The sequence below is a fragment of the Taudactylus pleione genome, unplaced genomic scaffold (assembly GCF_031769625.1).
Source record: "Taudactylus pleione unplaced genomic scaffold, aTauple2 ptg000438l, whole genome shotgun sequence".
NCBI classification, from domain to species: Eukaryota; Metazoa; Chordata; class Amphibia; order Anura; family Myobatrachidae; genus Taudactylus; species Taudactylus pleione.
Genome location: NW_028284840.1, coordinates 1,069,633 through 1,086,679, shown reverse-complemented (window position 1 = coordinate 1,086,679; position 17,047 = coordinate 1,069,633). Strand labels below are relative to the sequence as shown.

At 42.6% G+C, this 17,047-nt stretch overlaps 1 protein-coding gene across 1 annotated transcript in view; it reads left to right on the top strand.

Annotated features, from left to right (window-relative positions):
• Window positions 1–17,047, top strand: part of SPEF2 (sperm flagellar and cilia associated 2) — a 212,814-nt gene that overhangs the window by 108,270 nt on the left and 87,497 nt on the right. The window contains exons 12-13 of the mRNA XM_088447783.1: window positions 339–448; window positions 13,884–13,987. Coding sequence (XP_088303909.1) covers window positions 339–448; window positions 13,884–13,987 — 214 coding nt within the window. The remainder of the gene's footprint in view (window positions 1–338; window positions 449–13,883; window positions 13,988–17,047) is intronic.

Sequence of the window (17,047 nt, the reverse complement as noted above, 5' to 3'; positions counted from 1 at the left end):
TAGATTTAGACACGAAGGAGGGAGACTTTGGGTTAGGCACTAACGGGGAGGTTTAGGGTGCGGCTACAAGAAGGGAGGGTTAGGGGGAGAAGGGGGAAGGGTAAGTATGCTTACCTGACCCCTGTCGGGATAGCGACGATTGGGATGCTGCTGTCGGTATTTTGACAGGAGGCACCCCAACAGCCGGCATTACATACCGATTCCCTAGGAATAACTCATCTCCAATAGTGGCTGCTACAGTGGCTCAAATCTTATTTGTTTGTGATGGCACCTACTGTACAATATAGATGCATGTTCATCATTTAGGCTGGATGTTTAAACTATTCCTGTCTTGTTAGCTTACAGTATCCGGGTGCTCTCTGTGGACACACTTGTGCAGGACTCTATAAAAGCCTACCAAGAAGCCCATTTGTCTGCAACTGATCTGAAGGAAGCTGATGAAAATACGGTATGCAATCTAACAATATGAGCAATTATGGGCACCCAACACAACACAAGTTAATCTCCTCTGAGCTAATCAGGTGTGGTCTCTTATCTGTGATTGGCAAAGCAGTGTAAGAGACCACACCTTATTGGCTGCCCAGCTATTCACCTTGCTCACCAGAGATAAGCTCATTTCTCATTGGGTGCTCTTCAGGAACATGCTATTATGTTCCTAGATTTTTATTTTTGTCTTGCAATATATCTTTTAAGGGTATTACCCCATCTAGTCTTCATTTAGCTGGTAATCACAAGTTGCAGTGGCCCTCTTGACAACCTGCCAAGATGCTGACTAAGATGTCTTCTATAATCCAGAAAAGCAAAAGCTCACTAGTTTCTGTGAGTTACAGCACATTATGTTATTGGTAACTAGTTACTGAAAAGGATGTCCATCTAGCTCCTGTATGTATTGTTTGGTTGCCAGCACCAGCTCATACTTGTGCTTACAATACAGCTAGGAATGCAATGTAGCTGCCAACTGCATCATAAAAATGGTTGTCAAGGAAATAATTATCTTGAAGTAGGGACAAAATAATGTGTAAAAATCACAATCTGGACGCGCAAGCTAATATTGTCTCTAATATATATCAAGATAAAATGAAAAGTGGCCCACCACACAGTCATACTATGCTAGGTGCAGATCCCAGTAATATGGTACCAAGTACCCTAAATAGTAAATAAAACAGATAAACTAGGAGGCACAGATGGCATGGGTACATTGAACTATGGAGCTGATTCAGGCCCGCTCGCTAGACGCGTTCGCATGCAACCGCTCAGCTGCTAATATATGCAAAAGGCGCAATCGCACGGCAAGGCATGAGGACGCCCACTATGTCTTAGCGTGTGGCGGCAGTGCGATCGCAAGCCAGTCTAATGACGCCCACTTTCCCTTCGCAGCACACGTCATCTCCAGGAAGTGTAAATAACAATCGGTAACGTCAAGAACCATCGGAGGTAAACGCAGTGCTTGTGGTTGACTCTACCCTACCGCAAGCACTGCGAGTACTTTAGTGTATAAACAAGCCAGGTGACATGTACAATGACGCGGCCTTGTAAATTATGGACGCCCAAAAAACGCCGTTTTGATGCACAGACATGCCTGTGTTCGCACCACCACTCCCCCGTTTTCCTGGACCTTCCCCTGTCACCACCCACAAATGGCACTTTCTGTCACTCAAACTAGCGAGCAGTCTGTGTATTCTGAGCGGTCGCTTCCAGATTGCAATGACTGGCTCGCGCACGTGCATTTTTCCGCATGCGCAGATAGGCAACAATCGGCCAGCAGCGTGCAAACGCAGCCTAGCGAACGGGTCTGAATCAGGCCCTATATTCAATATTTAAAACATCAGAATAACAATTAGAATACAATTGCAATTAGTGCTGATAAAAATAATTATAAAATTAAATATTATTGTATAAAAACAGGAAACTGGAAGCCAATTGCAGTGTAATCACACAGCACAAAGTGCTCACATATGGTATCAAGAGGGGCAAGAGTGTAATCCAGGCTATCCAGCAGAAGATAACAGAACCAAGTGGCAGATCCAGCACACAACCATTACAAGTTTCTCTGCCTACTGAGGAGCAGTTTCGTATAGAGAGATGTGTTGTTCTAGGTATAAAACTATGTGCACATCTTACCTGTCAAATTGAGGAAAGAACCACACATTTTGAATACCTAAAAATAATAACATAATTCTCATCAGAATGTATAGTAAAAAAAAAAAGTGTCATTGCAGATCATTGAGTCGTCAATCAATAACACAAAATTATGTATATTTTCACATTTAAACTGTACAATGTTTGTTATATCTACAATATATTATAGAGATGCTCATACAAAAGGGTAATAAAAAAGGCACAAAATTCCTAATTTAAACAAAACACATAAGGACTCAGTTTGAAGAGTATCAAAGATTCTGTCAATGACTGAAGTCTAAAACCCCAAGAGTAAGGTACTGTACGAAACTTTTTGTGAAATAATAAATCACCTTCAACTCTGGTGTGACCAGTTATTGCTGGTGTAGTTTGCCTCACCACAAATCTTTCACATTGTCTAGATTGTTTTCTTCAACCGCACTGTAATTTAATATCTTCACACATTAAAGACATGGCACATTTTTCAACACTTATTCATACAGTAGTTTGAATTGAGGGTTATTCTTTACTCACATGTGGTGAAATGGAATATTTATACTGTACACAAAGATTACACACTGGACTTGATGTAATAACATTTTATTTAAATTAGGATTTAATTTTCGCAGGTACAGGGTGAATTTATCATACTGTATTGTCTATTTCATTTACATTTAATTGTTTAGCTTGCAGTACTGCCATGGGCACTTTTGTTATGCCAACTTATACATGAGCCAATTTGAAGATCAATTTATCTGATATTGCCCATGTTGGTCAAAGCTGATGCTATATGGGCAGCACACTGACAATCTTTTTTTAATTTGCAATGGGGATTATATCTCTATTTCTTCTTTTGTCACTTATTTGAATTATAATATATGCTTTAAGATTATCAAATATGCACATCACATGACTTATTATTTGTTTATTCAAATATAGGCCCTCATTCAGACCCACTCGCAAGCGGGCGCACGTACGTTAGGCGTACGTACGTTAGGCGTACGTACAAAAATATTTAAATTCAGTGGCTCGCTCGTATTTTCGTTCGCATCTAAAATTCCTCCCTAAACTCTGACGACCCCTCCTCTAACTAACGAGCGTACGAAATAGCGAGCGTACATCCCCGAAATGGCTTGAAAGGAACGCACGCACAAGTATAAACAGGAAGTGGCCTTGTCGGATGTCGATTACCTGCTCCTTTATTCTGCCTACCTCCATCAATCGTATCATGCCAATCAATGTATCAATTAGCTTAATTGTTTTTTTTTTTTCAACACAATGCAAGAAACTTTACTCTTGTCCGTGTTTGTGTTTACCCGCAGAATACGTACGGATGAAACATTCGCTTTTATTGTTCAAAAAACATGTGAACCACAATTAAACAATTGTTCTATTGCTGTGGATCCCCGCATATTTCTCTGGGTTCATTTCTTTATTTAAATTTGCTTACGCATGTCACTGCATCAAGCCTATCATAACTCTCCAGAGATTTCTGGCCCTGTCGAACACATGACTCATACACTAACCAATAAAATTGCTCCTGTTAATTTCCAAAATACATTAGCCAATCAGAAAATTTTTACACACTTTATCAAAAATGTTTTTTAAGAAAAACACCATTGCCATCATGAGAGCCTCCGCATTCACCAGGCGCGAGCTGCTGGTGCTTACGGAGGTCATGGATCGCCGGATCACCAGCCAACCTCAACCCATGACCAACCGGCAGAAGCGCTCCGCGTATGCGGAGGCACGGTCCCGCCTGCGGTCCTTCGGCTCACGCCGCAACATCGGGCAGCTGGAGCGCAGGTGGTCCGACCTGCAACGGCGAACGCCCCGCTTGCTGGCATGCTTTCGCATGCAGATCCTGGAAAGTAAGTGTTATGTATTGTGGTTTTAATGTTTGTGTTTGTGGGTCAAACTGCGTGTGCATGTTTTCCTGTCTGTCCTATTTCTTATTTGTACTCATATCTGCGTGTGCATGTTTTCCTGTCTGTCCTATTTCTTATTTGTACTCATATCTGCGTGTGCATGTTTTCCCTCTATTTCTGATTTATTCATTCTACTCCTATTTGGCTTATTTTTTGGGTTGTTTTTTTTTTTTAGTTTTGGTCCCCGGATTTGTCCATAAACTAACCGCAATTTCTTTGACATATTTTAGGGGGACAGCCAAGACTCCGCCGTCACCGTCCGTCCAGACGGCGTTCCCGGCCACTATCCCCAACCCCCAGCCAACACTCCACCCCAAATCTTTCCCCTATTCCCCACTCCTCCCCATCCTTCCCAGACCCTCTCCCGGGAATGTCGGGCCTCCTTCCCCTCCGTCCCACTTCCCCCTCTCCTCCACGCACCCCTCTTCCAATTACCCCCTCCCCGGAGTCCATCATAACTCCTCCCCATTCTTTGGGGAATGACGGATCCTCCGAGGAGGATCATGGAGGCATTTCCGGAGCTCCCGTTTTGGCTCCCGGTATGTTTTTATTTTGTTTTTTTTTAAAGCACAAACTGTTTGTATGTAATCATGTGTCGTGCCTTTCTTCGTGTTTTTGTGGCTTGACTTTTGGTGATTTTGCAGTTTGCCTTTACCTCTTCCTGGTGATTTCAACATACACATATCACACCTGTGGGAATTTGTACATAGGCCTTGTATTTTTGGCAGCACCCCCTTTTTTTTTTTTTTTTAGGTTTAGGAGTGATTTCGTTGTGTTTTTGTTTTTTTAATGTGGATTCCCTATTGTTGTATTAACCCACACACTTTTCTCACCCACAGAGGAACAGAGGCGTCGGCAAGAGGTGGCGGATTGTGTTGGCCAGATGCGGCAACATGTAATCGGCATTCTGGTGGCCCTCGACCGGCTGTCTGGCCTCCTTCGCCAGTAGTTTTTTTATTTTTGTTAACGTTTCTAAATAAATTTATTCAGACAAATATACGTTCTGGCTCATTTTTTAAATCCAAAACCAACAAAGTTTAGCATGACATAAGTAGACTGTTCCTGCAAGGATTTCCCTTTTTTAAAAGTTAGATTGTGTTTTGTCTTTGTATGTCAAACAGACACAAGAAACACATAACAGTAACAATGTCATTTCCCTTTTTGGGTGTAGTGTCAATTACATATTTCTACATTTTACAGGTTCCTAGTTGGTGCGCAAGCTGCTTAGGCCAATCTTACAAATCCCAAGGTTGGGCCAGGCTTCCTTTTGGTGTGGGTTGGGAAGCTGAAAACATATTTCAGTTTAGCTCAACTGGCGTCAGTACTGGATTACCCCTTAGTCAAATGTAACTTGTGTTAACCTGGTTACACTTGCTGTTAACGTCCCAAAAAAGGAAGACCATTTCACTCTCCAAACATTTATTCACAACATAACAGAGAAAACAAAGTGGTCACTCCCAAAAAAAGAACACAGTGATAAATTCAAATACAACACATACAAAGAAATAATTAAATAAAAACAAAAAATCAAGAACTGGTTGACGAAGGACCATGCCAACATGATTCCACAAACATGGCGTTGCAATATGGGTTCCAGAATATATGCCCAAAAGGACCAGATCCAGGTTTGGTAAGGGTAGCAGGAAGTAGTGAGCGTTGGAGTGCCAAAGATTATGTGAACAAACAGAAGATGGTGAGAAAAAAAACACAAAATTAGATGTTCGCAAACAAACACAAACACATTAGGTATAAACACTGTAGTTTTGTTACAACTTACCTAAAAAATCTGGCCACCACATCATCGCGTATGGCCCCCCCACATACTGACCTCCGACCAACCTCGGGGGGGCCATCCTCAGGTAAGGCATCCTCTGGCTGCATTGGGACACCACTCCTTATGGCAATGTTGTGAAATATCCCACACAGGACCACAATTTTAGACACCATATCCGGCACATACATGAGCTCGCCACCAGAGCGGTGGAGGCATCTGAATCGGCCTTTTAAAAGGCCGATACAGCGCTCCACCACTTGCCTGGTGGCTGTAAGTGCGGAATTATACGCACTTTGTGGCCCTGGTGTGGGAGCCAAATAAGGAGTGAGCAGCCAGGACATGCAAGGGTATCCACTGTCTCCTGTGAAAAAAAATAGCCAACATCAGGAACACTGTGTATCAAGCTTAACATTGTTATGTACTAAAGGTCTCCACTTACCCAGAAGCCACGCATCACCAGCTTGTAGGTTGGTTAATTTCTGCCATATCCCTGATTGCCGGATGACGAAGGAGTCATGAGCACTTCCTGGTAATTTAGCATTCAGGGACAGGATCTGGAGGGAGGCATCACATACCACCATTACATTCAGGGAGTGATAGTGTTTACGGTTTCTAAATATTGCCTCCAGCCGTGCTGGAGGCTGAAGTGGTATGTGAGTACCATCCACAACCCCTATGATGTGTGGGAAGCCAGCTATTTGGTAAAAATTGGCCTTGGCCACACTAAGGGCACCCATATCCAAAGGCATTTTAATAAAATGATGGAGGTGCTTGAAAAGTGCCTCCATCACTGCCCTCAGGATCCGGGAAAAGGAGGATTGGGAGATGCCCGCCACTATTCCCACCGTTGTTTGAAACGATCCTGAGGCACAGAAATGTAACACCGCCATAAATTGCGTCAGTGGTGGTATTGCTGTTGGACTGTCAATTTGCCGCTCAAGATCACTTTCTATTAATGAGAGAGTGTCTATGATGATTTTGGGAGGTAGACGGTAGCGTCTTAAAACCTCATCATCGGGCATTCCAAAAAGGGTGACACGTGTTCGAAATATCTGGGGCCTTGCATGCCTACGATGCCTACGCCTGGGACGAGTTTGAGGTTGGTCGTCTTCCGGGAGCAGGGCCAGAACAATTCGCCCCAGATCTACCTGAAATTCAAAGTTTACAATGTAAGGCTTTTGAGCCACCCCAAAAGTAACATAAAACAACTTAGCTTTATGATACCATCCATAGCTGCTTACATGCCGGGGTATTGTCATGATACGTATAAACTGTAAAAAAGCCAAAAATGAGACATCAAAAATTTAGAGGGTGATTTTATGTTTGTCAAATTGGTGCAAGCCAACACATAAAATAGGCGAAACACACATTTGGCCATCGATGAAAACGACATTGCACACCGTACGTCAAATAGGGGTCAAATGGACCACAAAAATGGAAAAGGGAAAAGCAAAACTGGTTTACATGATGAATAAGCCTCGAAAAATGCGTTAATTAGTTCGCAAATGCAAGTCACTACACCAACAGTCAAAAATGCGTTAATTAGTTCGCAAATGCAAGTCACTACACCAACAGTCAAAAATGCGTTAATTAGTTCGCAAATGCAAGAAAAATAATGGACTTACCAAACTCGAATATATAAGATTTCCAACAAAAAGGTCTTTGGGTCCGAAAGCCAAAACAAACTAAAATAGATGAAATTAGTGTAAAAAAAAATATATAAAACCAAAAACCAGAAGTAGACACCAATTGGCCACAAATTAGACTGCACAAAACTTACCAAATCAGGAAACGATGGAAAAAAATAAACCAAAAAAATGCGAACGGAAAACCAAAACAACTGTAGCAAAACAAAAAAAAAACAAACTCCGCCAAATCCTCCAAACGCAAACAACCAAATCCAACCAACTTAACCGCCAACAATCCAACAACGCAACCTCGACTCCACACACACCAAGCCATAAATAGTGTTTATTTTCCCGCACAAATTAAGGATGAATCATAGGGACGCACAATCAATGATGCGGCCGCAAACTAACGACGCATGTATAAATACGTCACGAAATCACATTTAATTTCTGGTTGATTTCATTCTGGAAGCAGAGACATGGCTTCAGACCAGGGAAACAATGGCCAAAAATCCGGCGGTAAGGCCTTCATGCATTTTGTCTCAATGATTCTTTTAAAACATAATATTGTGCAAGTTGTGAAGTGGCTAAATCTGCATATTTACCCAAATAGGTGAGGAGGATGACATGGAAGAGACTGCTGGCCCCAGTCAACCCGCCAAAGCTGCCAAAAAAAAAAGGCAGCCACATTTCACAAGCAAGGAGATGGAGGTTTTGATCCAGAAGTGCGTTGACATCCTGCCCCAGGCAGCCAGGAATATGAGCCAAAGCCAGAAGTGGAGAATGTGGGAGGAGGTCGCCGTTGCTGTCAATAGGGTGGGTGATTATGTCCGTCTAGCCCGGGATGTCAAACGGCGGTAAGTAAACACTTTCCCATCCTATAAACAAACCCCATTGTAAAACAAAGGATAATGGTTCCAATTTCATTCCACAGATGGGCAGACTTCAAATATCGTCTCAAGCAAAAACTTGCCGACAGGGCTAGGCATGCAAGGGGGACAGGTGGGGGTCCCACCCCTGTGTCATTGGAGTTGACAGACTTAGAAGAGCTGGCACAGGGGTGTGTGCAGGCTGTGGAGGTGTTTGGCGTGTCCAACATGGATACGGACATGCCAGACTTTGCGGCTCCTCATGTTGGCCAAGGTAAGTCTTGTGATGTCACCAACTCTGAAATGCTATTGTGCCAATATGTAGATTCTAATGTGAGTCTTTGCGCATTTTTCCTAACAGAGACAGAGGCGGATGAGTCTGCTCCAGAGGGGAGCCTTGGCCGCAGAATTTCTGCTGGCTCTGCAGGGGAGGAACCAGTACATCCGGCTGAGGACCCTGCAGAAGCCAGTCCAGGGCGTGCCCCCTCGCAGGCAGTGGGCCTCCTCACAGAACTCAATTTTAAATCGGATTTCCATACGGAGATTCTGCAGAGGATGGACGCCAGTCTGATACGGGTGGCTGAGGCCCTGGAGCAAAATGCTGCGGCCAACGTGACCATTGCTCAGGCCCTGGCGGAAAATACCAGGGCCAACATCCGCATCGCCGATGCCCTGGAGCAGCTCGTTCGCCAGCACATGGTGGAGCCGACCTCCCTTCCTGCCGGAACATCCGGATCCTCCACCTCTGGCACAACATCAGCCAATCCTCCAAATGTGCCTAGCCCTGTGCCTAGTCCAGAGGCCACAACATCTGCCTCTGGACAGGCCAGCCCGATGGCATCCCGGACCCGGTCTGGCGCCCACCCTCACCCAGCCAAACGGGCGAGAAAACGGTGACAGCAATGGCGACTTTTCCCACACTCCTTCTGTGCTTGGCTCATATTCCTTTCTGGTCAAAACTTCCCTCTCCTTTCTTGTGAATTTTTTTTAAATTTGGTATTTACGTTTATGTTACCAGTTATGGCTTTTTTTTTTTTTTTAACAAATATCTTTGCCACAAAAAAAAGGCAACAAAATATTAGGCCAATTTGTTTGTGTTTAAACAATAAATTTTAAACAAAAAACTGACATTGTATTGTGACATTATTGTACAAATGGGTTACATTTAATCCTGGCCCTAAAGGCAAAAACTGACCCTCTTAAAAAAAAAAAAAGGCCTCTTTAAGGAACGTTTAAAAAATCACATAGCGATGCAAATTCCACAGTAAACCAAAAAAAAGGGGAGCTAATTAAAACATGATGACATTATTGTTACAATAGGCCATAACCAACAAATTGTGGCCAAAATAAAACACCCAAAATGTACGCTAATTGATTGTGTAATCATGACATTAGCAGCTCTGATTTCCACCTGCGTACGCTTTTGTGCTATCCCAATAAACTGCTTTCCAAACACATACCAAGCCGGTTTTCAATCCAACACTAATTACTTTACTGACCACCCGCGATTAATCGCAACAACATCGTGGAGTCCCGGGACGGAGGAGAAGGCCATCGCCAATGTGGTCGAGTAATCCTGACCCTAAGCTGTGCGAGCACATTTGACGTTCGCATCTGCTAATGTATGTACGCCCCAAAAACGCCTCGCCACGCCTGCGTTTTTTCATCTCCACCCCCGTCAACACCCAAAAACGCCCTGTTCTGTCAATCACATTTGACATGTCACTTCCTGTACGCTATTTTAGGAACGAGAGAAAAAAAAAACGCAATCTGCCGTACGCACATGCGCAGTGTAACACCGACGCATGCGCGGTTAGTCAACATCGGAACGCAACGAGCGTACTGTTGTTAACGTGCGGCTCTGAATGAGGGCCATTGTTTGGGCTGCTGAAAATGGGACATTTCATACTGTTACTTACCACAAAGAAGTGGTCCCTAACTAATATCTCTGTTACAACAGTTGTCAAGTCAGTGCAGTGTTCCTCAAGGCACACTGGGCCTGATTCAGAGCCGGACGCTCTGACCAGAGCGCTCGCTCTGAATCAGGGCCCTCCTACCTAAAAATGGAGCGGCCTCTTGGACGCTCGCATAGCTGTGGGTTACCACCCACAGCTTATGCGAGCGTCCATGATGATGGTCGCGATGGTCAAGACCATCACGACCATCGGGCTTGCGACGAGACCCTGCGGTAGGGTCTCGCTGCCGCAAGCCCTGGAGTGATTTTGGCTCTACCAGAGCCAAAATCACTCCCACTGACATCACTATTGATGTCAGTGGGGCCGGACTCAGACTGTAGGCGTTCCCATGGGAACGCCTCCGTCTGGCAGCCACGCCCCTGGCACGCCCACCAAAGGGGACGTGCTGTCACTCACCATCGACAGCACGCCCCTTTGGTGCGAGACCCCAAGCTCGCCGGGTCTCGCACATGCACAAGACGGAGCTCCCTCCGTCGTGCACATGCGAACTTAGGCACCATCGACCCGCTTGCGAGCGTACAGCGCTCGCGAGCGGGTCAGAATCAGGCCCATTGTGCGCAGCCAACACAGTCAGTGTTGGACTGGGGTATGAAGGGCTTAACAGGGGCTTACAGTGGTAGGGGCCCATGCTTAATGGTTTTGGCTAGCCACCACAATGTCTTGGACAAACATTAGAGAGGACATGCCTGCAGCTAACATGACTACTACAGTGCATGGTTTGGGCCCCTTATTTTATAGTTTATATAGATAATACATTAAGTTTAATGTACCATATTACAAGAGAGCAGTAGAATGTAACATATGTATACCAATAAAGCACATGAATGTGATCCTGTATATATATGCTACATTATTGCATTGCACGTGCCATAGAAGACACCATACACACAAGCCTGTGACCTAAATTAAGATGTAGTAAAGGCTAAATACCTGCTACTTTGAAAAAAATAAATTATCTAAGTTCTCAGATAATTTTTTACAACTACATTCACAGTTTGCAATATTCTGTATTAAAAATATTATTTTCACACAAAAGAACTTAAGATTTGATTGGCAGAAGTGCATCTTGGTGCAGTTTCCATAAAAACAAACCAAGCACCCTTGTTCATCAGTGATCCTGCTTTACCAGGTAAATTAGAAGAGAGGATGGGTCCACCAGGCAGTGGGGCCCACTGAGGATTTCCCCTATACCCCTGTCGGCCATTCCAACCCTGCATACAGTCCAGGTTTTAATTATATCCATGCTGGAACACCGGTAAATTCATTAGCACCTCAGTCATTTTGATTTATCCAACTGTGCTTAAGCATGGATAGCCTTAAAACCTGGAATGTTAGTGTGACTTGAGGTCTGAGTTTGAGATGTACTGCTTTAGCACTTAGAAAGTTAATACGCCAAAGTGACAGATTCTTTGTCTTAGAAGAAACTGTTAAGATATTGAGTTTTTTTTTATATACAGAAAGCCAACCACATTACTTCATTTGCTGGCTAAATAGCCCTCAGCATTTAGAGAAGGTCACAAGGGTGTAGGTATTAGTACTTGACCTGATGAACTCCAAATTGGATTCCAAACATATAAAACATATATTAAAAACTTGAATGGATCCAACAAATCATTCACTAATTGAGTAAGTTCATAGGACACGTATTGTCCATATCTATATAACAAACGAAAAAGTGTGTGTCTGTCTGTTTGTCCTTTATGCACAGCCAAAGTTTTGTACCTAGCTCCACCAAATTTTTCATGGTGATGTTTTGCCTAGGTTTGAACTTCGTCAGGACCTCAAAATGTCACACAATCCCATAAAATTGACACACTGGGGCTGAGGGGCTCGCTTAATACACACACTGTCACACTCTCATCTCTTCCAAAGTGCTGTGTTTTATCACTTTTTCCAACAGTTGCATACATGAAATATGTAGTTAGTCAGTCCTTTGTGTTTGCATGATAAACTTTGACATTAAACAGTGTGCATCATTAGCATTTCACTCACTGTCTCATTTTACAGCAGCCTCCCCAGGGGTCTTAGCAGAGTGCCTTGCAGGCTCAATAGCAGCTCAGCACTTGACACATTCAGACTGTGACAGACAGCATAATCAATGTACAATCTTTGATCCTGGCAAAGCTTAGCATACAGAGATTACAAACAGCAGGGGAGATTGATCGCAGATACACAGTACCACTGTGGGCTGGCCCCATTCTGTTCGGGAATGGGTCTCTAGTTCCAGCATCCCCCCCCTTGATGGCAGTCTTGCTAATAATGGTCTTCAATATTGGTCTGCAGAGTGATTTCAGGGAGTGATACAGCTGCGGACACAGTGACAAGAATCACGCACATTCCCGATTATCGTGAATCTGCACATGCGCCTGACCCATGCTGCACATGTGCAGCACGCAGTCCAGCAGCAGGCTGTCAGTAATTGTCAGTCTGCTGCCGTTTCTGGGCAGGGAGGGGCGGCAAAAGCCTCCGTTTCCCAAAACGGAGGCATGTCACCGCCCTTGGTGGGGATTTGAGAAAGCGGACGGTTTGCAGGACCCCCATGGTCAGTCAGCCGGCCAAAGGGATCGTAGATGATCTGATGCATCCTTGGATCAGTAATGCAAGCAGGAGGCATGATGCTTCCTGCTGCATTATATTACAGCTATCGCAGCTGCTAACATGTTAGATGCTGCGATATCATATCTGTCCGTAGCTGAATCACACCCTCTGTTCTGCAGTGATTTCTGAAACTCAAGTGATTTTGGAAGCTATACTGATTTCTGTTCTGTAAGTCAGTCTGCTCCTGACATACTCCTTTCCAAACGGTATGAGACTACGCTGCCTGTACTGTCATTTACTCCTAATTTGCATAGTTATCCAGGTTATAGGTGAGGACAATGTAAAAACATGAAGGCTGCAGGTGTACTTCAGGGTCCAGTCTTCAACCCGGGCAACGCTGGGTATTTCAGCTAGTATTACATATAGCTCACAACACAATTACCAACATGTCTATGTGTGTACATAGCCCACAGTGGAACACCTATGGCACACAGGTCACCCAGAAATGAGTATAGTGTAGTAAGGAGAAAGGAGTTTCTAAAAACTTGTACCCCTAAGTATCTGTTCAGACACTAGTGTTTCATAGATAATCCACAATATCATATATTCAAAATATATACAAAATATGCATATGGGCACCAACTATACAGTCACAGATCACATAAAAAATCAAACAAAGTAAAAAAAAAAAGTCTAGAAAATACAAAAACTGAAAAAGACAAAAAAGAAATAAAAAAATAAAAATGGTGCTTTCAAAATGATTTACTCAGACTAATATAAGTTTGAGTGCATTGTCAGCGCTGATAATTTATTGCCATTATATTTTTATTTTACTGTTATTTTTAATAAAAAAATATACACGACTTTGCACATGCTATCTGCACTTCCTAGTTTCTCTATTTTATATTAGCTTGAAATCTGGGAAACCTGTGGTTTAATTATTAGTTATTACTGACTGTCCAGCTGGCAATCATTTGCAATTGTGGCATGCCTATTTCGTGTCTGTGTTTAACAGTTATTTACTGTATTCATTTTCTAATTTATCACTTCAGCTATCAGCACGGGCACAGCTGGGCTTGATGGTGGAGAAACATTTGAAAAGAGGAAAGGCAGTGCCGGACGAGCTGCTTGTTGATATTCTTGTTGAGGCAGTCCAGTAAGAAAATATATATATTTTGGAAATATATGAACCAATCCATGAATAATGGACCTCATTCAGAGTCTCTCGCTAGCGCTGTGCGTTCGCTGGTTTGCGTACGCGCATGCTTCGTTCTGCCCGTGCGCGAACTACTGTGTGTGATCGCAGGCCGCTCGCTCACCCAGCAAAGACAGCCCAGTGAAATGAGTGACAGGAGAGGCCGTTTGTGGGTGGTAACAGGGGTAGGACACTAATAACGGGGGAGTGGAGGTGTGTACGCAGGTGTGCCTGATTGTTTCAAAGCCGTTTTAGAGGCGTGCATAATTAACACGCAGCGTCATAGTACACGTCACATGCCTGTTTTTTACACTGAAGTCCTCGCAGTGCTTGCGGCAGGGTAAGGCAACCACAAGCGCTGCGATCACTTCCGATTGTCCTCGATGTACCAATGTTTTAATACACTTCCTGGAGATGACGTGTGCTGGTGGGCGGCTCTGCCTGTGCGATTGGGCGTACGCTGGCCGCTCGCTAAGACATGGTGGGCGTGCTTATGCCTTGGCGAGCGATCGCTTCCCGTGGCATCACTTTGACAAATTTGCATTCGCTGGGGGCGAGCAATCGCATCTAGCGAGAGACTCTGAATGAAGTCCATAGTGTTTTTTGTCAATTAATAGTGCTAGAAAATTCAAGGGGTAATAGCAAAGCATATAATAAATAGTTATGCAAAGAGCAAAAACTAGAAAAAAGACAAATAAGCCTTTGTAGGGGCACTCTTAGAAGTGAATTGTAATGAAAATTAATGAACAGAATTATATGAAATTAAAACTTAACTTTTAATAGTGAACTTGGTAAGATAAATTCTCTTCAGTTCGGTAACTCACATGTAAAACAAATACATATAGTGAACAAACGTAAACAACATAAATGTTGCAATCAGCATACAATAAGAAAACAATTGTTGGTATATATATATATATATATATATATATATATAATATAATATGAGAGTGATTTACCTTGTATCACAAGTCATTGATTGAATGGCAGCAGGGAACAAGAGTATTTAGACCCTATATGTACCAAGTACATCAATCAGTGTAAATCCGCTGCCAGTAAGAATGATGTATAAACATGGATAAAAAGCACTGATGTTACAATCAAGACTAAGGAAAGCACTCAGTTTAAATACACTAGGATAAATTCAGTTAGGTAACTCACATGTAAAACAAATACATATAGTGAACAAATATAAACAACATAAATGTTGCAATCAGCGTACAATAAGAAAACTATTGTTGGTATAGATATATAATATATGAGAGTGATTTACCTTGTATCACAAGTCATTGATTGAATGGCAGCAGGGAACAAGAGTATTTAGACCCTATATGTACCAAGTACAATAATCAGTGTAAATCCGCAGCCAGTAAGAATGATGTATAAAAATGGAGAAAAAGCACAAATGTTACAATCAAGACTAAGGAAAGCACTCAGATTAGACTGGGAACTCAGGCTGGGAACTCAGATGACAGAGTGCATGGAAGTGACAGTAAAGTTACCTCGCCACCTGATCAGGTGACCAAGCCACCCCGGCGAAACATGCGTCCTACCTGCAGACTGCATTATCATCAGCAATCCCACATACACGGCACCACAGCCTTGGTCCGCTGACTATCTTGGCGAGGTAACTTTACTGTCACTTCCATGCACTCTCTCATCTGAGTTCCCAGCGTGCGACTCCCCCTGCTCTGCCTTAAGGTAACAGGGGAGAGACGCTACTTCTCCTCAGACAGCAGAAGTGCCTTTCTGTTGTTTCCTCTGTGTGTTAAGCTATTTGCACTCTCATCCCATGTTAGAATTGGACATGGGAAAGCAGAAGTGATTTAGCGTTTTATTAACCACAGACCTTACTTTCTTCGGCAGCATTCCCATAAGATCTTTTCCATGTGACACTCATTTATCTTATATGATCTAATTGCTGTTCTTTCATTGTATTGTACCTATTAGACAGAACTTGATCTTGTTACATGGTGTAATTAATCTTCACCTTACTGCTGCCTGAGATCCTGAGCAATTCAGCTGCATTGTATTAAACCGGTTTTTGCCTTAAAAGTGATAGTTACAGCAGACCTATAGATTAGAACTGTTGGTGCCTGAATATTGACTCTATATTTTCAATTATTCTTATAATTATACTCATCTGTGTGTTTTCTCTCTGACCCACTGTGATTTTCAAACAAGTGGAGTTAGGAAGAGGGGTTAATTCAGTCTTAGATATTCGCCCATTTTTTTTACCTTGCCTATAATTAACAGCAGAATTACTTTTATAGACCTAACAGGAGAATATATATGTTGTTAAATACTCCTTTATGCAAGATAAAGGTGAGGTGAAACATTGTTTTATGTATATATAAACTGAGTGTTTTCCTTAGTCCTGATTGCAACATCTGTGCTTTTTGCCCATGTTTATACATCATTCTTACTGGCAGCGGATTCACACTGATTGATGTATTTGGTACATATAGGGTTTTAATACTCTTGTTCCCTGCTGCTATTCAATCAATCACTTGAGATACAAGGTTAATCACTCTCATACATCATCATATATACTAATATTTGTTTTCTTACTGTACGCTGATTGCAACATTCATGTTGTTTACATTTGTTCACTATATGTATTTGTTTTACATGTGAGTTATCTTATTGAAGAGAATTTATCCTAGTGCATATAAACTGAGTGCTTTCCTTAGTCTTGATTGTAGCATCTGTGCTCTTTATCCATGTTTATACATCATTCTTACTGGCAGCGGATTTACACTGATTGATGTACTTGGTACATATAGGGTCTAATTACTCTTGTTCCCTGCTGCCATTCAATCAATGACTTGTGATACAAGGTAAATCACTCTCATATATCATATTATATATACCAACAATTGTTTTCTTATTGTATGCTGATTGCAACATTTATGTTGTTTACGTTTGTTCACTACATGTATTTATTTTACATGTGAGTTATCTAACTGAAGAGAATTTATCTTACCAAGTTCACTATTAAAAGTTAAGTTTTAATTTCAA